Here is a 23,767-nt window from a genome sequence, read left to right as displayed (position 1 = left end):
TTGGTTTCTCAGCTCGGCGACGCAAAGCAACAACACCGTCGCCCCGAATGAGAGTTAATAAGTTCAGGCTTTAAAGAGGAAATTAGCAGATTTACAGTGGCTTGTTCACAAGGTGCCTCTGAGTGATATCTTCGCTCCACAGGGTTTCAAGAGGAGAGTTCATTGTTACAACAAGAGAAGGCTGATAAAGAGCTGATTTCAGGTCATACAAATAACATTTTAAATGTTGCAAGGTCAGCCTTGCTGTGGCACTTTACTTACGTTGAGTGTAAAACTACAATAAATCGGTGATAAACCTGCCATCTGCAAATGCTTTAGGCTTCAGATCAACACTTTACTGCAGGTCCGAAAAGTTAAAAAGGGAGCATTTTCATAGCTTCATCTAAAAAATGTGTTTAACTTTGTTACAATAAAAGATAGAGCTAACCAAGATAGAGCTTTGATTTAGCAGTACACTTCTATAACACTGAAGGACTCATGATTGACACAGGTTAAATTCGATAAAAGATATTATAAGAATGACTTATTCTGCTCATTTATCTTCCTCGTCAGAACCTGGGGCCTACTTTACCCACAATGCAACTTGGACGCCATCAGGAATACTGCAAGAGGAAACATAAATCTTTTTGATTTAAAATATTGAGACATGACCTTGATTTTCTTTTTAGTAACAATGTTAATACATCACTGGCATTAAATAGTCTTAAAATTAAAAATAAAATGATTTATCGCAATTATTTCTGGGACAAGATATCGTTCAACAAAAGTAATCATCGTGACAGGCCTAGCATTGAACAGCGGCTGACCAAAAACCCAACAAGATGAACCCCGGTGCAAACACACATCCCAAAGCCTTGCCTCCGTACAGCAATCCTGATCAGTAGCAGTGGAGCTTGGGGAGGAAAAAAGGGGGACAAGGGGGCCGGTGTATAAATAGCTTTGGTGCCCAGTTGCATAGCAACCGATGCCATCTTGCCGAGGTGTAACGCCCCCTACCACGCCCCTTGTCCTGACTGTTCTGTTCCATTTTCCTCCCTCTGCAGTGTGCCTCGCCATCAAATGCAGCCTTGCAGATGTGAGTGCGGCCCCGTGTGAGATTTAAAGAGCTGGCCTGTCCATCAGATGCGCCAAGAGATGAGTTCAGTGGCACCACTCTCATTTGTCACCAGAAATAAAGAGGTGTGGTAGGCACAAGTTGGACTATCATACTAGTAGAGTGTGTGTGTTTCTATCTACATATATCTATCGATCTATCTATCTATCTATCTATCATGGCGGTGATTTGGCGAATCATCAGTGTCAGGCAGCAGAGTGGGAAATGTTTTACAAATGCTGCCTGTCAGGAGGGAGGAGACCGTCCCCGGAGGTTTCAATCACCCCCCACCCCCTCAGCCCAAAACCCGCCCCACCCCGACTCCCTCCATCCCTCCATCTCTTCCATCAGAGGTGCTAATGAGCCCAGGAGAGGTGCGGATGGGGTTGCAAGACAGTGCAAATGAGGTGATCAAGTCATGCTGTGTGTGTGTGTGTGTGTGTGTGTGTGTGTGTGTGTGTGTGTGGTGTGTGTGTGTGTGTGTGTGTTGTGTGTGTGTGTGTGTGTGTGTGTGTGTGTGTGTGTGTGTGTGTGTGTGTGTGTGTGTGTGTGTGTGTGTGTGTGTGTGTGTGGGGGTTGGGGCTATCCATCACACATGACTGACGGAATGCTGCATGTTGGGTTCAGTGATCCAATGTCACAATGATGCAAGTGCCAGGTAGTGACATGAGGGGTGTGTGTGTGTGTGTGTGTGTGTGTGTGTGTGTGTGTGTCCTGTAGTGAGAAACAACCTGCCAACAAGGCTCTGCCTCACACCCGTCCATGGCGCCTGGGCTATCCCAATTTGGTCTAATATTAGGATGTTGCTGCAGAGACCCAGCTCCTCGACACACATCGTGAGCGTTGAGGCAGCCAGCAGTGAGAAAGGAGTTCTTTGAGGCACCCAGCGCACGGCCACGCCAAACACAGCAGTCACTTCTGGAAACCACTTGGCACCGATCTGCGTGCCGGGAGTCAATGTGTGTGAGAAGGCGGGGAGGATCTTGGGGTGCTACCTGAAGCATTTTCACAGCAGAACACTAATAGCTCATTTGACACTATATATTTAAAAGGAGCTATAAAAGGGAATTCGGAGCATGGCTATGATTCAGAGTCTGCCCCTCACATATAGAAAATGAATATTCAAATAACATTCCAATGAGGATTTCTGATCAAACACATATTATTTTAAAGCTTACTTTAATTTGACCAGAGAAGTCCTTAAAATGTTGAAATTGACCAATCAGAATAGAGTATTGATTTAAGCTGTGTAATAATCGTTGACTACTCAATACTTATTGGTCAATTTGGACATTACAAAGGTTGTTCATTCTCACTAACAGACCACTGCTAAGGATAACAGACCGTTGCTAAGGAGGATCAAGGGACTGTGTGCGGCCAAATCAATCCGCAGAAAGAAGTTCGGTCAATTTAACATCAGCTGCAAACAAAGAACATGCGTTTTCTCAATCAGAAAACACAATGGAATACTTTTTGAAAAAAAGAAAAAAAAGCAAGGCAAAATAAAGAAGTTTAAAAGACAGAGCGCTAGACGTCAGAGAACTCAACAGAAGGAGACAGACAGGAAGTAAACACCATTGGGAACAAGGTATGGGCTCTGGCAGAGTTTAAAGACATGAAAAAGAGAATGTGAACAGACTGACATTTACCGTTAATCTCGATCAGCGCTGCCATCATTTTAAGTAACGTCGCTGTTGCCGCAGTTCCATGTGTTGGCACGCAGTGGCCAGGACTACTTTATCGCGTCAGGATTGCAATGTTGTTAGTTTTTTCTTTAACGACTGCCTCGCTGTGTTACTGTGGTTATTTTACTCCCAGTATCCATTATATTTGCAAGATAATGTAGTGCTTCATTTACATGAATTGATATGGACTATAACCACAAAGGCCAAGATAGAGTTACCTGACAAGAGGATTTTATTTCTCTATTTATCCTTCATCAGCCATGTAACACGGACAAAAGAGGCATCACCTTTCTTGGTCTGCTTGCCATGCACATTTATGACTCCAAAAAGCAATATTATGCATGTTTGCTGCACACTGTTTCCCATTCAATCAGTGCCGACTGTACATGAAAATGAAAATATTCGGAAACAAGAAGGATGGTCTGCTAGTGTGGGGTTACAGACATGAACCGATAGTTGTGGATTAAAAACTAGCCGTGGTATGATAGTGGAAATAATTCCGTAGAGGCTCTATGACTGATTAAGGTTGGTAGACACAGTTTAACATTCGGGGAAACCCTCTAGGGCACAATGTTTCTGTGCAATGGTTATTTTATGCAATGGCAACCAATTAGATTGTCTCAGTTAGGCATGCTTTAGGGAATTTCCTGCAGAGGAGAAAGATTCATCAGCGCATCCTGCTGATGTTGACGCTTGCACCATGCAGAGCTGTAAAGTCAAACATGCTGTAGAGTTCAGGGAGAAAGCAGATGTCTGGAAGTTTGAGGAACATCGGTAAACAAAGCCAGAAGAGCAGCAAAGTGGAGAGTATGGACTTTGATGGACATTATATGGATCCAAGTAGTAATAAGCAGTAGATGAACAGAACTGGTCCCTTACCATCTTGTGACTCAACCAATGTAAACTAGAATTATCGCCCCACGTTGAATTCCTCTACAAATGACTGAAGTTATATCTTGCATCATATGTCTGTCCAATAGAGTCATAGCTTTATCATTGACCCTATTAGATACTTGTGTGAAATTGTAATACTTAGAATATGAAGACTTGAGTTGTGTCCAAAAGACCTTTGAAGACGAAAATATAATCAGTTCATCCTTGAGACCAAATGGACATTTGAGCCAGATTAGGAAGAAATCCCTCAGATCTCGTGTTCACGGGAGATGAACGCTCAATCCAAAAATGGTGTCAATCACTTCAAGTTGAATGGATGGAAATGAAAGATGTTGAGATCATTCTGGCTCCATTATTGAATTACCTAGTGTGGATGCCGCTGACCGTGTCCTGAGCCAGAAGATCGGAGGCTGTGTGGCTCGGCCCTGCTGCTTTGGACAACAGCAGAACAATCAGTCCTCTTGTCGGGAGATTGTTCCTGCTGTCGAAGACAAAGTCCCTGCAGAGAAAGACCATCAGAAGATTAAAACACAAATAGACCATCAGTAAACAGTATGAATTAGTTCTCTGGGTTTCTAATTCATTCTCTTATATGCCTGGTTCCCTTGTTTTAGACATACTTGATGGCCATGGCACAAACTAAGGTTGAACCAGTTTACATTGATAGCTCTATTTCTCCAACCTTTCTGAGCAGAACAAGGCTTTTTAAACGTGTACATTTAACATCTCTTCCTAACCCTGCTGCCATCTGTTCCAAGAGCCTGAGCTACACCTGATCCCACTGCTTCACCCTGTTTAAGGAGCAATGTTTAAGAAACCGGTAACAGCTTGGAAACATCCAGCATGCATACAGTAAGTAGTTTAAATAGTGAAAGTAAAATAACTTCGACACACTTCCGAAGTAAGGTTCTTTCTTCTTTGTCCCGAAACGCAGTCCCGTTGATTCCAAAGGAAGGTACTCGGTGTGAAATGCTATGTAAAGCCTGCTAATCATCATGGCTGCGTACAATAGTGTTTGACACATACAATGCAAATGATTTATTATTCAGAGAGGTGTGACCAAACCAAAAGCGTAAAGTTACCGGCTGACGAAACCCAAACAATGAGTTGGAAGATGCTGAAATGCTACACAGAGCTGAAGGGAGCTGATAGCAGGCGGATCATCCTCTGTGGGTTCCTCACTATAAACCATCCTTTTCACGTTACAATTAGTCTTTGTTAATGTAGGAATATGGATGATAGAAGCTTTAAAAAAGGGTTTGTATTATTCATATTGAACTTGCTTTTTTTAATCTTTCTTTTTAATATATATATAGGTCTGGACATTCAATTGATGCTATTGAATAATCATGATTAGCCAATCAATGTGGACCGTTTCTGTAGGACAAAGAATGACAAAATGTTTAAGGATTAAACTGCAAAGTACCGAGAAATAATTGCACAGTTCGCTGTCGGAGTGTATATTTCTACAGTTTTTCTTTTTAGGAAGGGGGGGGGGGCCCTAACACACCCACGGAGCCCAGAGGTATCTGCCTGCGTGGTGGGCAGATTAAATATCTTTTTACTGTCTCTGGGGAGTGCTTTAGACAGAGCACCTCTAATCCTGTCCCTATGGGAGCCCCTTGTGCCATGAATCACGCTCTCGTTAGGGGCTCCGAGGCAGACAAGCCGCCACGCCCCCCTCCGCTCCATGCCCAGACACCGGCCTCACCAACCCCCGCCACCTCCACCCCCCCCCTCTCTGACCCACCCCTGCACCACAGGGGGGAGGTGGAGGAATGAGACAGAGAACGGATGTGAGAAGATAAAGCATGACAACTGGGAGGGGACGGGGGGAGGGGGGAGGGGGAGAGCAAAGCAGAAATGCAAGAAAAGATGACAGAAGAAACACACGGGTGATTCACAGTGTGCTGGTGCTGAGACAAGAGAAAGCAACATAAAACATGTAGATACATCTGACATTATGTAGGGCTGTCTTTCATGGCGGCTTTTGGGATTTATTTATGGTCACTCTAAATTTGTACTCAAGTGAAAAATAGGAGGCTGGCGTATTGATGAATGCAGAAGCATCGCCGGGCGAACAGAAAACGGCTAGAGAGCAAAAACATGATGAAGCTGCTCTCCTCTTGGGGAGTCCGGTTAAGCCAGTGGCCTGAGGGTGGCAGATGATTCATATTTATGTCACTATCCACACCGGCATACATCAATCAATCACAACCGCCCTCCCGCAAAGGGGTGGGGCAAAGGATGATGTGGAAAGCGAGAGATAGTGAGGGCTTGGGAGAGGGAGAGAGGGAGTGGAGGAGAGGAATGGGCTGCTGTCAGTTTGAAAGGGTTGTGAACAGGTCACTACGCCTCCCGCTCCGCCACTGCAGCGCAGGACTTCTGGACCTTTAGTGGCTGTGTGCAGGGGCTGAGATGAATGGATGCTAATGTGTGATCACATGTGTGGTGGCTTATTGATCCTCTGCCTCTCCGGAGTATGGAGAGGATGCGTTCATGCTAAACATGCCTGTACTTTTCTTATGATGGAGTTTTTGCAATGCATCTGTCTCTACAGTGCAGATATCTTTATTGAATATGCAGTTTGCCCAATTGGATGATTGATTACCGAGTTAAACCTCAAGTTGCTTTAATGACTGAGAAAAGGAAGTCTCAAGGAATGCTCAGCAACATCCATAACAAATTGCAGATCTAATTAGCAGACGAATAAAATAAAAGCTAAATATTCACCTCTGCTAAAAGAGAATATAAACAGTTGCTTGTAGTTTATTTGCAAGCTAACATCTCACCCAAATGAATGTTCAGTGGGTAAGCCTATTTAAAAACCGATTACCGTGGTGTCTTTTAAGAGACAACATAAACTGTCCCATTGGACACGCTTAAGGCCTAAAAGCACTGAAAGAGATCATTGACCCGTCATTGGACATGCTTCAATTGCTGCTTCGTGGTGCACTCAGATTTTAAACGCCAACATTACAGAACCAGCAATCTTTAAGGACATTTATTTGTGGTTCTTTATTTTCTGTCATCTGCTATTTGGAAGCCGTGTCACATTTGGTTATGTAATGACTTGGTATTTGAAATATATGTACATGAGAAGGTTTAAAGAAATACAATGACACGTTAATATTGACAGGCCTATAGGTGTTTCCCAGGCTGCCCATTTGCACAAATCACTTTTTATATCTAGAAGATTGTTACAGCCGCTGCTACCTTGTGCCCTTAACTCTGCTTGTGTGTGGGTGTATGCAAATGAGCTGTGCAGTTCCTATGCTGTCAGTGGCCGTCTCGACCTCGCAACATCCGTGGGGATTGGACAGACGTCACCCAAGCCCTGCCCGCTTCTGCCACGTCACCCGGGGCAGGAGTATAAAGGCTGGGCACGGATACCATTCGGGGGGCTCTGCATTGTGTGACAGACCCCTCAAGCCTCTCCTTGTTGCTCTCCAAGTGGATTGATTCATGTGACGCTGCAGAGTATTCTGCCTTGAAAGAATTAATCCTGATAGAGGAATTTAAGAGAGGATTGCCTGACCGTATTGTAGGGCATATAAATGAGCAAAAAGTGCGTTCTCTCTCAGCAGCTGCTGTACTGGCAGACGAGTACGTGCTAAACCATAAATCGGTGTTTTTTCCGGCTGTTGCTGAGAAACCTCGCCGCATGCCGGGTGCACCTATTGGTCAGCCAGCTAAAGTATTCACGAGGAACAGAGAGGAGAGAGAATGTCACTATTGTCATCAGCCTGGACATCTTATTGGTAATTGCATGATTCTTAAGCGGAAGGAGCAGCCACCAAACATGACCAGGCCGAAAGGCATCGGCTTAATTAACACTAACTCACTCAGTATTTCCACACCTGACAATGAGGAGGAAATAGATCCCTAAGCCTTTTGTGTTCGAGGGATTAATATCATTAACAGGTGAGACAGACGATCAGAGACCCGTCTGCATTCTACGAGACACTGGAGGCTCACAGTCAGTGATTGTGGCCTCGGCCCTAACATTTTCCGAACAATCAGCGTGTGGGTATGGATCGACTTTATGTGGCATTGAGATGGGTTATGTGCCCTGGCCCGTACACAATGTACATGTACAATCTAACCTAATTACTGGATTTTTCCCTGTTGCTGTGTGCCCCGCATTACCTATACGGGGTATAGTTTTCCTAATGGGAAATGACATCGCAGGAGGTAAGGTAACTCCTGCGCTAGAAATATTGGATTCTCCTCGGCCTGTAGTGCCTGAAGTAACCCAGGCCCACATTTTCCCTATTTGTACTGTAACTCGGAGGTGTCTTTAAATGATACTATGTTTGGGAAAATGTTTACAGATGACAAAATACCGGAGGAGAAGCCAGCAGTGGCGGTTTCTGCATCCTCTGTTTTCCCTGCTGGAACCGCTGCGCCAGCGCAACCTGCCAACCCAGCCGTTGACGGTTCCACATTCCCGGTAACCCGAGAGCTGTTGCTCGCCGCGCAGAGGGCGGATCCGACGCTTGCGAGGTGTTTCGAGCAGGTGGTGAGTAATAGCAAAGCAAGGGGTGAGAAGGTGGCTTATGTGTTGGATAAGGAGATATTAGTGCGCCAATGGTCCCTCACTGCTACTGCTGAAGCTGACTGGAGTGTAGTGCATCAGGTAGTCGTGCCGGTGCCATACCGTCAACATGTGCTATCTGTAGCACATGAAAGTCAATGGTCGGGACACTTGGGCGTGACTAAAACTTATCAAATAGCTCTCAAGCATTTCTTTTGGCCAGGTTTAAAGAAGGACGTTTCTAGCTTCTGCCGCTGCTGCCATGTGTGTCAGGTTGTCGGTAAGCCTAATCAAAAGATTCCGCAGGCTCCGTTACATCCCATACCGGCTATAGGTGAGCCCTTTGACCGGGTGCTGATAGACTATGTTGGCCCTTTACCACGTACAAAAACGGGTCAACAGTATTTGCTCACCATAATGTGTACGTCGACTCGTTTTTCAGAAGCTATTCCGCTGCGTAGCATTACTTCCGCATCTGTAGTTAAGGCCTTGACGAAGTTCTTTTCTACATTTGGAATACCGCGTGTAATTCAAAGTGACCAAGGGACACATTTTAAATCTAAATTGTTCAAACAGGTCCTACAAACACTGCAGGTTAAACATGTGATATCCAGTGCGTATCATCCCGAGTCGCAGGGGGCGTTAGAACGGTGGCATCAGACTTTAAAAAGCATGCTGAGAAAATACTGTATGGAGACAGAAAAAAATTGGGATGAGGGAATTCCTTTAGTTTTGTTCGCAGCCCGTGAAGCTGTTCAGGAGTCATTAGGATTCAGTCCCGCGGAGCTCGTTTTTGGCCATACGCCCCACGGTCCACTCAAAATCTTACATGATGAGTTTCTTTCGGCTGATATACCTTCAGATAAAAACGTATTAGCCAGTTTCGTGAGCGGTTGCACCGAGCAAATTCACTCGTTAGAGAGTCGCTCTCCGCTTCACAAGAGGTCATGAAGCGATATTATGACCGTGCCGCTGTCCCTAGGCACTTTGAAATAGGTAACAAGGTTCTCGCACTATTACCTATCCCCGGCTCTGCGCTCTCAGCAAAATTCCTCGGCCCGTACGAAATCCGTGATTGTCTCAGTGACACGGATTATGTAATTTGTACTCCAGAGAGACAGCGTAAAACGCGCATTTGCCATGTGAACATGTTGAAGCGTTATTATTCACGCACCACCACTGATAGTACGCCGATCGGCTCAGCTAATCAAAGAGTAGCCAAGACATTGCCAACTACGTTAGGGCATCTGCAGGAGGGACAGCAGCAGAATGACATAGCCCAGTTGGTGGATCGTTTCCCGTGCCTTTTCCATGATGTCCCGACACAAACTAATGTGATAACGCATGACATCAATGTAAAAGGCGGGAGGCCGATTAAACAACATCCGTACCGTGCCAATCCGACCAAGCGCGAGCTTATGAAACAGGAGGCTGAATATCTTGTATCAAATGGCCTGGCGACACAGAGCTCTAGCCCATGGTGTTCGCCGTGTCTTGTAGAAGCTAAATCTGATGGTTCTCCACGCTTTATCACAGACTACCGTAAGGTGAACGCTGTTACGGTGACAGATTGCTACCCCTTGCCAAGAATGGTGGATTGCATCGACAATTTAGGTTCTGCGAAGTATGTCAGTAAATTGGACCTACTTAAAGGTTACTAGCAGGTACCTTTAACGGACCGTGCCTCACAAATCTCCGCTTTCGCTACACCTGACTGTTTCCTGCAGTACACAGTCATGGCGTTTGGTATGTGTAATGCTCCCGCTACGTTTCAAAGATTGGGGAATACTGTCCTCTCCGGAATAAGTAACTGTAATGCTTATTTAGATGATCTCATTGTGTACACGCCCACCTGGGAGATGCACATGAAGATCCTGGGCAGGTATTCACCCGGCTCGCACAGGCGTCGCTTACCTTGAATCTGGCCAAATGTGAGTTTGGTAAAGCTACTGTCACATATTTAGGGAAGCAGGTTGGGCAAGGCCAAGTCCGACCAGTGGAAGCGAAGGTTACTGCGGTGGCTGAATGTGCGGTGCCCGGCACCAGGAGTGATCTCCGCCGTTTCCTCGGTATGGCCGGCTACTACCGCAGTTTCTGCCGCAACTTTTCCACTGTGGCCCAACCCCTAACTAAGTTGATAAGTCCCAAGGTGGACTATGTTTGGACCCCTGAGTGCCAACATGCATTTGAGTGTGTAAAGACACTTCTAAGTCACGCTCCTGTGCTTGCTGCTCCCGATCTTGCGAAGCCCTTTAAACTCGAGGTGGATGCCAGTGCAGTGGGGGCTGGTGCTGTTTTACTGCAGGAGGATGCGGATGGAGTTGATCATCCTGTCTGCTATTTCTCCCGCAAGTTCAACAAACACCAGGTACGCTACTCTACCATTGAAAAGGAGACCCTTGCTTTGTTGTTAGCTCTCCAGCACTTTGAGGTTTATGTCGGGTCCAGTTCTTTGACGGTTGCAGTGTTTACCGATCATAACCCCATTGTCTTTTTGTCCCGCATGTACAATCACAACCAGCGTCTCATGCGGTGGGCTCTGATCGTCCAGGACTACAACCTGCAAATCCGCCTCAAGAAAGGTTCAGAGAATGTGTTCGCAGATGCCCTGTCCAGACTGGAATGATGTGGTCGTGTTGTGATGTGTTAAGGTTCACAAAAACCCTGTGGGGTTTGTGTTTTAAGGGGGGGGGGGGGGGGGGTGTTACAGCTGCTGCTACCTTGTGCCCTTAACTCTGTTTGTGTGTGGGTGTATGCAAATGAGCTGTGCAGTTCCTATGCTGTCAGTGGCCGTCTCGACCTCGCAACATCCGTGGGGATTGGACAGACGTCACCCAAGCCCTGCCCGCTTCTGCCACGTCACCCGGGGGAGGAGTATAAAGGCTGGGCACGGATACCATTCGGGGGGCTCTGCATTGTGTGACAGACCCCTCAAGCCTCTCCTTGTGATACTGCCTTCGTTCTGTGACTTCTGAGACTGTTTAGCCGTGTGTATTCTGTGTTAGCTACACTGATTAGCAGTGTATTCAGTTGGGTTCTGGGCGAGCACACTGATTAGCAGCGTGTCGTCGGGTTCTGTGTTAGTATAGGGTTTGTGTGTGTATACCGCTTAGATCCAGGTTGATTAGCACCTGTAGACCAGCATTCCCGTGTGTATATTACTTAGATCCAGGTGATTAGCACCTGTGGACCCGTACCAGCTGTGTTTTCCCACAGCCTCGTTTTGATTATTGTTTTGTTTCCACTTTAGAAGTGAGGTATTTCCTTTCCTTTTGTATAGTACTGGGCAACTCTCTTTTGGAGACTCTTTTGTGAGATAGTGACAGCTTGACCCGTCGTTGGGCCAAGCTGTTTGTGTACATCATTTTACTCAGTTGCCGTTACAAATAAACCACCGGTAACATATACCAAATCCAATCTGGTCGTGTCGTTTCCCTTTTGTATCCCTAGCCAAGAGGGAATGTAACAAAGATGCTTATCTATAAGTGCTTTTGTCGATCAGCAAATATGTCCTAACTTAAAGGGGACCTATTATGCAAAATCCACTTGTTCATGTCTTGTATACATCAACATGTGTCCCCTCTGTGTAAAGAGATTCTGAAAGTTTCAGGAAAAAAGATTCGCTCACTTTTTGTTCTGATTTATATAAAAACCTGCCGATCAGATTTTGGCCACTTTATGATGTCATAACGATTTGTTGGTTACCTGAATCTCCTCCGAGAGCACCATGGTGTTCTTTTTAACCAAATCTCTCTCAGAGGGGCGTGGAGAGTGGCTCCTTATTTTCATCTAAAGTAACAGACAGAGAATAAGCACTTTGGAAACAGGGCTGAAACAGAAGGGATTATGGGATGCTGCAATGATCTGTTTGGTGTTTGGAGCCAATCAGAGACATGTTCTGTATATATATATGAGACCTATAATATATTGATGAAAAACAGTATAATAGGGGACCTTTAAGTGTCAATAAAAGTTCTCAATAACTCCATACCCTTACTGTACCCTTACTTTGACACTAGAAGGCTGTTTTCCTATTCATCTCTTGAAGTTCGAACGTATTTCACCTGAAATCGGAGTTCCACACATGTCCGTACAAGCAGGACTTTATGATACCACATGGTGATATCCAGTTTTTGTCCAATGTGCAGCTTGTGATGTGGAAACTTGAAACCTCTAGTGCATTGAGGGTGGGGGGAATTTGAATAGGCTAATAACCTTTTCTTTTTGAGGAAAGCCCATTTTAGACTAACTTGAGATCATTCCTATATGTCCTAAAACAGACTGGAGAAGACTATAATTTCAAAATGGTTTCTTGTCCACAATCTAGCTGAAATATGCAGGCTAATGAGGCACCACTTATCACATTGATCAAGATATCAGAGCTCATGCTTGAGATTCTAGAAAGAAAAGGCGAGAAAATGCTGGAGGGAAATTCTAGTCGAAGGCAAACTCTCAAGGACTGTCCTTAAAGTAAGTTAAGTTTCTTCTCCAGGGCTGCAGTCCCCTCGCTGTACAGTAACTCCAGACTTTGGGGCAAAGTTAGCTGAGCTGCAGTTTTTGAGAATGAAAGGAAAGGAAAAACCGAAACCCAACTCCACGAGGGTCTGCCTGTCTGCTATTGTGGATATTTTTATCTGCCGCACGTCTAAGGCAGAGACACAGAGGGAAATACGAACCAGCCAACCCAAGCTGACAGTGAGGACTGTCAAGAGGTCTGCTCCCCACCCCACCCCACCTCCCCACCATGCTACAACACCCAAATGGATTGTCATATCAGATTTAGGTGTATAGGTTATTACACCCTTGGGCTCCTGTTTCCAACACACCCGTCGGCATGGCGGGATTGAGTTTGAGGACTCTCTCTTCTGGTTCTCTTTCCTTGGTTCTCCAAGTTCTTGATTTCTTTGATAAGATGAAAGACAAGGCAACCCCTGTGATAAAGTGGTCATATTTGGAAGATGTGACCCGTTGTAGTCCCTCCTTCATCATTGCACAATCATGGGTTTGCAGTTGCATCACAAGTCCTCCTTGGCATCGTGCAACTATAGGCAACAACTGGATATAAAAACAACTATGTCTGGCATGGCCATAGGTCTTTTTAGGAACATCTAATTGGGTTGATTAATACCACAAAAGAGGTGAATGCAACACAGACAAATATGTTGTCTTTGGGCCTCTCCTGCAGAAGAAATAAATACAGTACTTCCCTTTGAGAAGTTAGTTTATGGTTTATACAGATGCATCCATTCAATGTCTGAACATCGGCCACAATTCGCCCTGTTGACTGCCTGCCTGATGACATCAACTATGGCAGGAGCTGATCTCAATATGTGCTCTTATATAAACAGTCTATGGTTATGTTGCATCAATGTAGCACCAACTCAAACCCCAGTATGTAGTATATGCAGATTGGGGGGTGAAGTCACACTTTATGTTTCTAATTGGTTTTATATTTACATTTAAACACATTTCATTTATGTCTCACGCAAAGACTTTCTTTACTTTTTTTAATAAAGAATTATTTAATTATTAGCAAAAAACCACAACACATTAGTATTGGTTTTGGACAAATTGTTATTTTTAACCCAGAACTTCACAATATGTGCATCCCTAAAATGTTAGCCCTTGCGTGCTTCTTTAGTCCATTTCCTTTTTTGAAGTGAAGCATTAATGCAGTGACAAACCAATTCATGACTTTGCTTTTGCTCCCATACTTAACATTTCCCTTTAGACTTTATTCAGGGCAAACATTTGATTTGAAAGTTGACCAATTTCTCTTACGATGTCAGCAAAGGGCTGCTGGCTTTACTACGCTTTTATGCATTTAGATAGATTAACATTATACAAATATGATTAGTTGTATTGTTATCAGTTGATTGACTTTGTTTCTATCTAAGGAATGTTGCTGATAAAGTCATTACACACAGCTCCTTTACTTAACTGTGAAACTATATACTTATACTTCAGCTACAATACTTCTTACGGCCCGTCCACACGGCGGTGTGCGTTGAAGCTTCAACGCTTCTGCCCATTCACTTTGAATGGGGTGACGTCACACTTTGCCGAACTGCATCGTGGGAGCATCGCTTCGCTTTGCTCGCGTTGCTCGCTTCAAAAGTTGAGCAATGTTCAACTTTTGAAGCTTCGACGGAAGCGTCAGCCAATCAAGTCATATGCCAGTACAAGCTCTAGCCAATCAAACCGCGTGCTTGTGTGTCCGGGGCGGGAGATTAATGTGATTGGTTGTTGGTCGAGCTTCAGACGCACGCCGCCGTGTGGACGCTGCGTTATAGTCACAATATATCAGAGGGAAATATTGAACTTTTTATTATTATTTCTCACCATTTATCCAGCAGCTGTACTTACTACGTTTAGATTGACAAACATTATACAAGTTATACGAACTCTTAAAAAAAAGAGAACATATTAGAGTTAAGAACTACTAAAGTAGCCAACTGTGTATTAAAAAGTTTAACTAGCTACCCTTTCTAACAGATACAAGTGACATGGTTTCTGATCAGTGTAATCATGTCCTGTATTACAGTATCACTCACAACCTCTTTAAGGTTGAACAACCTATCTCTCTGACCTTTAACAACACACAACCTTTCAAGGTCACTAAATCCTGCTGACCAGTTTCTCCTGGTTGTCCCAAGATAAAGTTTGAAGCACAGGGGAGACCTCTGCAGTTGGAGCCCACAAACTCAACAAGTGGCCTCTGAGCAGGGCCGCCCCTCCCTACAGGCCAATCACGCAGGCTGCATGGGGCCCCGCCTTGCGCAGGGGGCCCCGCCCAGAGGGCCTCAGCTGCTGTGCGCAGTTCTCCGCGCAACCCCCGCGAGAGTGAGAGTGAGAGAGGTGACAAGGGGAGCACGTCTGTAACCCGACACCGTTGCAATGAATCGACATCTGACCAATCACGGCTTTGATACGGCCACTAGTGCAGGTGAAGAGATGGCGGTGAAAAGACAGTTTCAGTCCGGAGCAAGCAAGAGGGAAAAAAAACAAAACATGAAGAAACTAGAGCATCACTCGAAGGTGGGTTATTGTATGAGTCAAATGTACAACTTGCGAATGTTGTCAAATTGCCAATTGCCATATTGAAGCATCAGCTGCAATTCACGACATGAAGAAGGCAGTCTCTGCAGAGCATACAGGCTAATGGAGATGCAGTTATTTCCAGCATTCTTTATTTAACATTCATTCAAGTATGTGATGCCTTTTATCTGCTAATGTACAGGAGGAAGAGTGATACACTGTCTGTCTATTGGCTTACAGAACAGTTCAAGTTTACAGCCTATAAAACATGGAGCATTTTTTCCCCTTTTATTCATTTTTATGTCAATTTGCACATTTCATAGTGATGCTCAGCCTCTCCCCTTAACTCCTAACGGCCCGTCCAAACAGCTTCTGCCCATTCACTTTGAATGGGGTGACGTCACTTTTCGCCGAACTGCATTGTGGGAAGCAGAGCGGAGCTTTCCTGGCGTTTCAGGCTGCAAAAGTTGAGCAATGTTCAACTTTTTAAGCTTCTGAAGCTTTCGGTGGAAGCGTCAGCCAATCAAATCATATGCCAGTACACGCTCTAGCCAGTCAAACCGCTGCTTGTGTGTCAGGGGCGGGAGATTCATGTGATTGGTTGTTGGTCGAGCTTCAGACACACCCGCCGGCAAGCTTTTTCCAAAGCCGCTGTGTGGACGGGCCGTAACAGTCATCGTCATGTCAGCCACAACACAGAGAAATACTGATAGAAATGTGTGTGTAGTTGTTGATACATTGCTGACAGAGGGAACTACATTTGAATACAGATTTAAGAAATATCAGTTTTTGAACATGTCATAAGTAGGGGTCGACCGATTATCGGCCAGGCCGATTATCGGGGCCGATATTCATCATTTGACCGATTATCGGTATCGGCCTTTTTTTTTATAAAATTGCCGATAACACTTTGGCTCTGATGCGGCCGTTTCTCTGTCTGCAGTCACCACTCTCTGTACACGAGCAATGTCTGATAGGCTATTACTGAAGTGTCAATCAACACTGAAGATTTTCCGGGCGGGAGCCAGCCATAGAGGCGGGACCTTCTCAGATTACAGGCAGGTGCGAAGAACGCAGACAGAGGCAAGCAGCAGCGCTGAGCGGCAGAGCCATACATGTGTTTCGAAGGTAAATCAGTTGAAAGCCGAAGTTCAATAAACATCCCAATCCCCTATGCTGAACTTGCAAAAACAGCACGATCTATTGATCTAATTCTATCAGCTTCCCAGTTACACAGGGACGGGGGAAGTCAGTCAGCGTGCAGCGTCTTGCAGCGGAACTGTGGTGCGGAGGGGGGGCTGCGAGTGAAGCCTCGCAGTTTTTCAGGTTGATATGTGAAGCTCATTAGCTAGCCAACATGTATTTAGCAAATGTTTAGCAAAATATTAGAAGTGAGGCTACTAGTCTAACGTTAGGTCTACTGCAATAGCCTCACTTTTAATAGTTTGCAAAACATTAGCTAGCACTAGTGTTTTGCAGTTGCTAGCAGTTTATTGGGATTTTATGCTAGACAGACAGGCATTGGTTTGATATAATAAATTAAGCATTATTGTTAGTTAAGCATGTCAGCCTGCTGCCCCACTTCTTGTCTCTCTAACTCATTGCAGATGGCTGCACTAAAGAAAAGGGCTCAGAGAGGAAACCAGTTGTAAGATGTTTTAAAAGTTCATTAAACATAATATAGGCTATGCTTAAATGCATTTCAAAGAAGTTGTGTTGGAGTTTGTGTTATTCTACATTTTGACACCAAGATTTTCTGATTTTACTGCAAATGTATATCGGTTCCAAATATCGGTTATCGGTCTCCTTGATTACTAATAATCGGTATCGGTATCGGCCTTGAAAAAGCCATATCGGTCGATCCCTAGTCATAAGCATGTTTTGTCTTGACTATATTACAACTATATTATAATAAAATATAGTATTTATATTATTGAATTGATTATGATTATTATTATTAGTAGAAGTAGTTTATTTGCATTCATTATATTTTAATCTTTTTGAGGCTAGTATTTGGCAGGAAATGCAGACGTATTCACCTGTAAACGCACACTGAACGACATAAATGCACATTTACCATTTACCTCACTGTATACAAAGTAACTGTGTTGATAATAATAATAAACAGGAATTATATTTGCAAAGTAGCCTACTTTGTTTCCAAAAAAAAATGTTTTCACTCCTGTCGGTTGGGGGGGGGGGGGGGGGGGGGGCCTCATCTCACAATGGTCGCTTGGGGCCCCAAGTTGGCCAGGGGCGGCCCTGTCTCTGAGTGTACACACTGCCCTGTTTTTTGTAAACAAAGCAGCAAATAACATAAGCCTTTGTACAGATAAGCACATCAGTCAGGAACATAAATGAAAATAAAACGTGAGAACATTCAATCGGGATCAAAACAGCATTGTGTGTATTTCCAATAACAGAAGGAAAGGCTAGCAAATGTTTTTCAATCCCTTGACTGTTATGTAGTTATAAAATCTATTAAACTGTAGCTTGAGTTTGTCAAATCAATTAAGGGTTTCAAAGATCAGCAAACAATATTCTTTAAAACTACAAAGAAGGATGATAAGAGGAAAATCATCTTTTATAATAATACGTTTTTATCCTCAATCCCAGTTTAGAATCTGTCTAAGGGGGCTGTTACGAAATGATGACGTTTGTGGTTAAAATTCAGTTTGTGTGTGATATGATGCACATATTTGTTTATAAGCTGTTGTCACAAAAATATTACTAATAGTTTAGCATCTGATGGCTGTCAATAAAGGCAGCAACCACTGACAATGGCTGTTGCTTGACTTAACAAAATAGATGTATTAATTACAAACGATTGTTGTTTACCCAAAGGTCTGCAGTGACGAAAGAGGATACTAGTATGGATCTGTAGGTGATGTCATGTGTTTGTACAGTAATGTAATTCCACAATGATGAGTGCTGCCAAATGTATTTGTTTTTTTAATAAAACAGTAGTTAATCAACAATTTGAGTGTAATCATCCGTGCAAAACTCTCATAAGAGAAACATATGATTACTTAAGAGGCACACAATACAGTGAGCTCCATAATGAAACATTGGACTTGTATTTCTCTTTAATTTAGAGGAAAGGTAGTAATTTAATCAAAACTGAGTGCCAATTGGTGGATTATATTCATGCCGAAAAATAGTAATTTAAACAGTTTCACTATAAATGTTCATTTATATTTATTTTAAGCTTTGCTGAAAGACAGAGTCGTGTTATTTTGGCAGAGCATTGATAGAAGTTAGGTTAGGCGTTTACTCCATGGAAAAAACAAGCCCTGAGTCGGAGCTTAAAGGAAACCCAGATCATGTGTGTAGTGTTACCTTGCAGTGTGGAGTAAAGGGTGTTGAGTCCCGACCAGTCTCTTCACCTGTATGGCCACATTACTGAGTTCATCACTGAGCAGGCAGCGGAGGCTCATGAAGGAGGTTGGATATCCGACGATCTTCTCTGCGTCTGCGACCGCTTTGCTCCAGTTGGAGGGTGCTGAGCTGGAGAACAGACTCAGAGTCCTCCGTCCTCGGCTGGACAGCGCCATGCGGGACAGTCGTGACCATGTAGCAGGAAACATTTTCTCTCTTACTCTAATGTACTTGGTAGTTAGACAGTTGCATAAAGTGCAATTCAGTTACCTTCCACCATCTTTAAGTTGTATAGCCTGACTCGTCCTCTAACGTAGTGGCATGCTCTTAAACAGCAGTTAGTATTATGAATTAAAACGTATAATTTGCTGTTCTGACTGATAAAACATACTGTTACTGTGTCAATAACTAGCAGTGCTTCATAACACACGACCTGTCACTGTAGGCTGCCATCTTTGAACGCGTAATACGTTACGTCGCTGTCCAACGTAATGACGTTTGTTGCTAAATTGTAATATGGAGAGCACTTCCTGCCAGCTCCGTAAGAGAATGAGACACTTTTATATTCATTCGTTTTTTGTCAAAGTTACACTCTGAAAGAACGTGACATGAAGCAATTTTTAAGGTATGTCCACGTGCCTTTTCGTCAAGTATTAAATGTACAAAGTGTCACTTTTGTTTGGTGAAATGTAACATTTTACAGTTGGTCCACACCTGTTTTCTGTCCACCGAACTATGTAATTTAGGAAATACAAAGCGCGCCATTTCTTCTTCTTTGCCAACAAATCTAATCAACAACCTCAACAATGTGAAATTAACATTATGACTATATGACCAAATGTATTACCATTTTTTAAATGTTGTCCATATCGGTGAATCACCCACACAAGAGTTTTTAGTTTTAGTACTGAAGGCTACTTTGAAGTACAATTATGACATACTTAACTTTAGTATTTCAATTGTTCTACTACTTTATTCTTCAACTCGACATTCATCAATATATTCAACTTTTTACTCTACTACATTTATCTGACATTTTTATAGTTACTGTGTAGATACATATTTATTGCTATCTGCTCAAAATATGTATTATTATTAATAAATAAAAACTAAATACAAATAAATATAAACTTTATTGATCCCTTGGTGAAATTCACAAGCTACCCAACAGCATATATATATATATATATATATAAAGAGAAAAGCCACTCCTCCTTGGCTTTACCAGCTTCAACATTAAAGTATGCATCAATAATAGTCAACAATAATATGTATTATTCTAAAATGGGCTGAATGCGGTTTCCTTTTCTTTTTGTAGACTATTTTACCGTACATTTTAATGTTAATACTTTTTATAGTTTTGCTCTTATTTAATTTTAAGCAGCAATAAAGCTACGTTTTTTGTGGCATTACTACTTCCAACAATCTGAGTACTTTTTTCGACGTAAACGTTAAAGGTCTCCTGATTTAGTTTGTGAATGAATGCTTATTAGAGTTTCGGCTGGAGAGTGCGTGCGGACCTGTCGGTTAGATAACAGGCGTGTGTAAGTCCTGCATCTGTATGATACAAATGTGTGTAAAATGATACCGGGTGCTGTAATCACTCATCTGGTTACGTTATTACATTGACCACCACACCCCCGACCCAAAAGAAAGGACGTATTATTGGCTTCCCCTCATGTTTTCCCCACGCCACGCTACTGCTGCCAATGCCAAACAGCAGCCACTCTCCGGTCTCGTACGACCGCCAGGAGCCGGCCATGACTGCCCTTTACCCTCAGGCCCACTTGCACTGGAACCTCAACATGTGGAGGAACATTATGTTCAGCGATGAGTCCAGATTCTGCCTATGGAACATGGATCATAGGGTCACAGTGTGGAGAAGACACAGAGAACGCTTTGCTGATTGCTGCACCGATAGAGTAGTGGAGAGGATGGCCTGCCTGCAGTCCTGACCTCAACCCCATTGAACCCCATTTTGGGTCAGCTTGGCCCTGCTGTCCGTGCAGAGTGACCAACACAACTGCACAACCACGCTGGCTGACCTGGGACAAATGCTGGTTGAAGAATGGGATCTCACAGCAGAGTGTGAGCAGGCTGGTGACAGCATGAGGAGGAGAGGCTGTTGTGGCTGTGTTTGGTTCTTCTACACGCTACTGAGGCTGCTTGTTAAATGAATCAATTGTTAATAAATCAATTGTTGGCTTTCCAACGGTATAAGATGTATTGCCAAAAAGCATTGTTACAACATAGAAATAATCTACCAAACACAAATTGCCTTACTTTTTGTGTTAAGTTTATCTGTCCAAGATGGGGAGAGTATAAGAGTTCAGTTCAAGCCGTAGCCTCAACAGTCTTACACAACACCTATGTCAGTAATCGGATGCCCATCTGTTTTCCATTTGCTGTGGATGTTTTTGTTTGTTGCATGAGGGCAGAACGGATCTGTGATCTGATCATGCATTAACGTTTGACCATTAGAGAACATCACTTACTGTTAAAGAGACCCGTTATCTTCTTCTTTTTCTTCTTCTTGACAGATTAACAGACAGTTCTGCCTTACACTGTAATCTTCATTTATTTGACACGGAAACATCACTGACATATTGTGTGCATGTTTCATATTAAGTTCAATTGCTGAAAATCAAAGAAATACTTTACACCAATGCGGAAACACTTTTGGATATAATCTGAAGTCCTGTCCTGTTATGTTTATATTGTGGCCAGTGACAGAAACCAAACCACAAATTGGATCTTATGTAACTCCAATGTGGAGATTTAAAATGATATGAATTCCAGATGAAAATAAATTAAGCTAAACCAAAGTGTTTGATTATTTTGGGGGGGGAAATCCCACTCATGTTTCAGTTCATGTTGTAATACAATATAACAGTTCCACGATTTGATGGAGTAGTACCCTAGCAGCGTTAGGTTTAACAATGCTTTAATTGAAGCTGTTTCCCTCTGCTTATTAATAAACTGGAAAGAAAGTCTGTCAAGGACAAGTTGCTGAAAAGACTCACAAAACAAACACACATACACTATATTAATGCACTAAATGCTAAAAGAAAATTGAATATGAACAAGTTAAAATTCCATCCTGATTTAGAGCCAAATAACATGCTCCACCCATTTAGGTATAGCAACACATTGCAGCAAACTCGACACACATATTGAGTGTTGTGGTGCAGGTGAGCTGCTGGTTTGCAAGGCATGACAGGAGCAGCCCTGTAGGCCACCACACAAGTCATCTCCCCCTGACCCTACACCACGGTTCACTGAGCTCTGTTTCCGCCGATTTCCCGGCTCAAATGGGTGTCACAATGCCATGAGCAGCATCCCCCCGGCACTCTGTGTTTTTTCACCTGCCGGAGGACAGCATGGAGCACACACATGAAACAGGTTTATTTATTCCCTATAGATTGTTTTCTTAGGGATCTTGTTTTATATACCAATAATGCAACCAATAATGACCCTATGAGTGGCACTAGCTGAGAAAACCCACTGTAAACCATCATGTTGTAAAACACATTATGGTCATTAACATAATCAATCACACCTGTGCTTTCTGAAGTGTCTGCTGTGAGAAGTGCTATTGCGTGCATTGGTTGATTGGAGGTTTTTCCATGGAAGAGATATGTGGAAACCTGGATCAAGAAAACATTTGTAGGCGCACTGTAAGTATCTACATTACATACATATGTTTTGGGATAAGGGTTTTTGAAAAAGAAACGTGACTTTCATGGTACCATCTTCAATTAATCAATCAATAGGATACGGCTGTACCTAAGGCCTTTTAGTCGCTCATAAATAAATAAGTAGATCACTGATTCTTTATTTACTATGGATGCTGGCAACAGTCACATAGTCCAAAGTGAAGGTGATGTTTGACCAGTAATGGTCGAGGCGGGATTTGAGACAGTTAACCGTCTTGGATGTGACAACGCTTTCTGGCAGATCATTCCACAAGTGAACCACACGCAGGCTGAAAAAGTTGCGGCGGATAGCCAGTCTTGAGTACTGTTTCTTCAACTTGAGGCAGTGTCCACGAGTCCTGGTGTTATAATCCCGTTGTAGTGGGCATGATGTGTTGTAGATGTTGTGGAGATATTTGAAAACTTCGATCATATCTCCCCTTTCTATAATACATACTCGGGATTTTAAGACTTTGCAGTCGTTCTTGATATGGTAGGTCCTTTAGTTCTGGAACCAGCTTCGTTGCCTTCTCTGTATTTTCTCGATGAGCTCAGCATCCTTTTTGTACATGGGTGACCAAGCGACATTCCCATACTCGAGGAGTGGCTGTACAAGAGAGATGTATAAACGACGTACTACGTCAGAGTCCAAATAAGTGTATGATCTGCGGATCATTGCCAGGATACCATTCGCTTTGTTACTTGCCCGACGGATATGGTCACTAAATGTCAGGGTATTGTCAACATTCACACCAAGGTCCTTTTCATTCTGAGTCTCGGATAGGTTTATAGTCTTTGAATTATCACCCATATTATACTCATATTTTTGATTCAGAAAACCCAAGTGCATTACTTTGCACTTTGCTGCATTGAATTTGAGCTGCCAACACTCGGACCATCTTTGCATTTCTCTGAGATCTGACTGGAGTTTTTCGGCATCCTCTTTACACTTAATTTACTTGAAGACTTTAGTATCATCTGCAAACATCTGGACCATGGAGCTCACAGTATCGGGTAGGTCGTTGATATAGAGGACAAACAGTGCAGGACCCAGGACACTACCTTGTGGAATTCCACTGAGAACTGGGCACCATCCAGATGGTTTCCCGTTAACAAAGACTCTCTGTTGCCTGTTTTTGAGAAAATCTGAGATCCAGGTGAGTATGTCTCCACGGATACCATACCCATAGAGCTTCTTCAGTAATCTTTTGTGAGGTACAGTATCAAATGCTTTCTGGAAATCCAAATAAATGGCATCAAGACTTCCTCTCTCGTCCAGGGTACGAGACCATATATCAAGGAAGGCCAGGAGCTGGGTTGAACAGGATCTGCCCTGGACGAAGCCGTGTTGGCGGTCTGATAATAGGTTGTTTGAGTCAATATGTTCTATGAAGGCATCACGCACCAAGGATTCAAGGAGTTTGCATACTACTGCTGTAAGGCTGAC

The 23,767-nt window shown here is 43.4% G+C and overlaps 1 protein-coding gene across 2 annotated transcripts in view; it reads right to left on the bottom strand.

The window, feature by feature from the left end:
* pdss2 (prenyl (decaprenyl) diphosphate synthase, subunit 2) overlaps nucleotides 1-19,096 on the bottom strand; it is a 42,122-nt gene extending 23,026 nt beyond the window's left edge. For both annotated transcript variants that reach the window (XM_034112199.1, XM_034112200.1), the window contains exons 1-2: nucleotides 18,587-19,096; nucleotides 4,037-4,171 (exon numbers count right to left, since the gene is read on the bottom strand). In XM_034112199.1, the coding sequence (XP_033968090.1) occupies nucleotides 4,037-4,171; nucleotides 18,587-18,834 (383 nt within the window). In that variant the 5' untranslated portion in view covers nucleotides 18,835-19,096. The remainder of the gene's footprint in view (nucleotides 1-4,036; nucleotides 4,172-18,586) is intronic.
* Nucleotides 19,097-23,767: the final 4,671 nt, after the last annotated feature.

The sequence above is a fragment of the Pseudochaenichthys georgianus genome, chromosome 22 (assembly GCF_902827115.2).
Source record: "Pseudochaenichthys georgianus chromosome 22, fPseGeo1.2, whole genome shotgun sequence".
Lineage (NCBI taxonomy): Eukaryota > Metazoa > Chordata > Actinopteri > Perciformes > Channichthyidae > Pseudochaenichthys > Pseudochaenichthys georgianus.
This window is presented reverse-complemented; position numbering and strand designations above follow the sequence as displayed.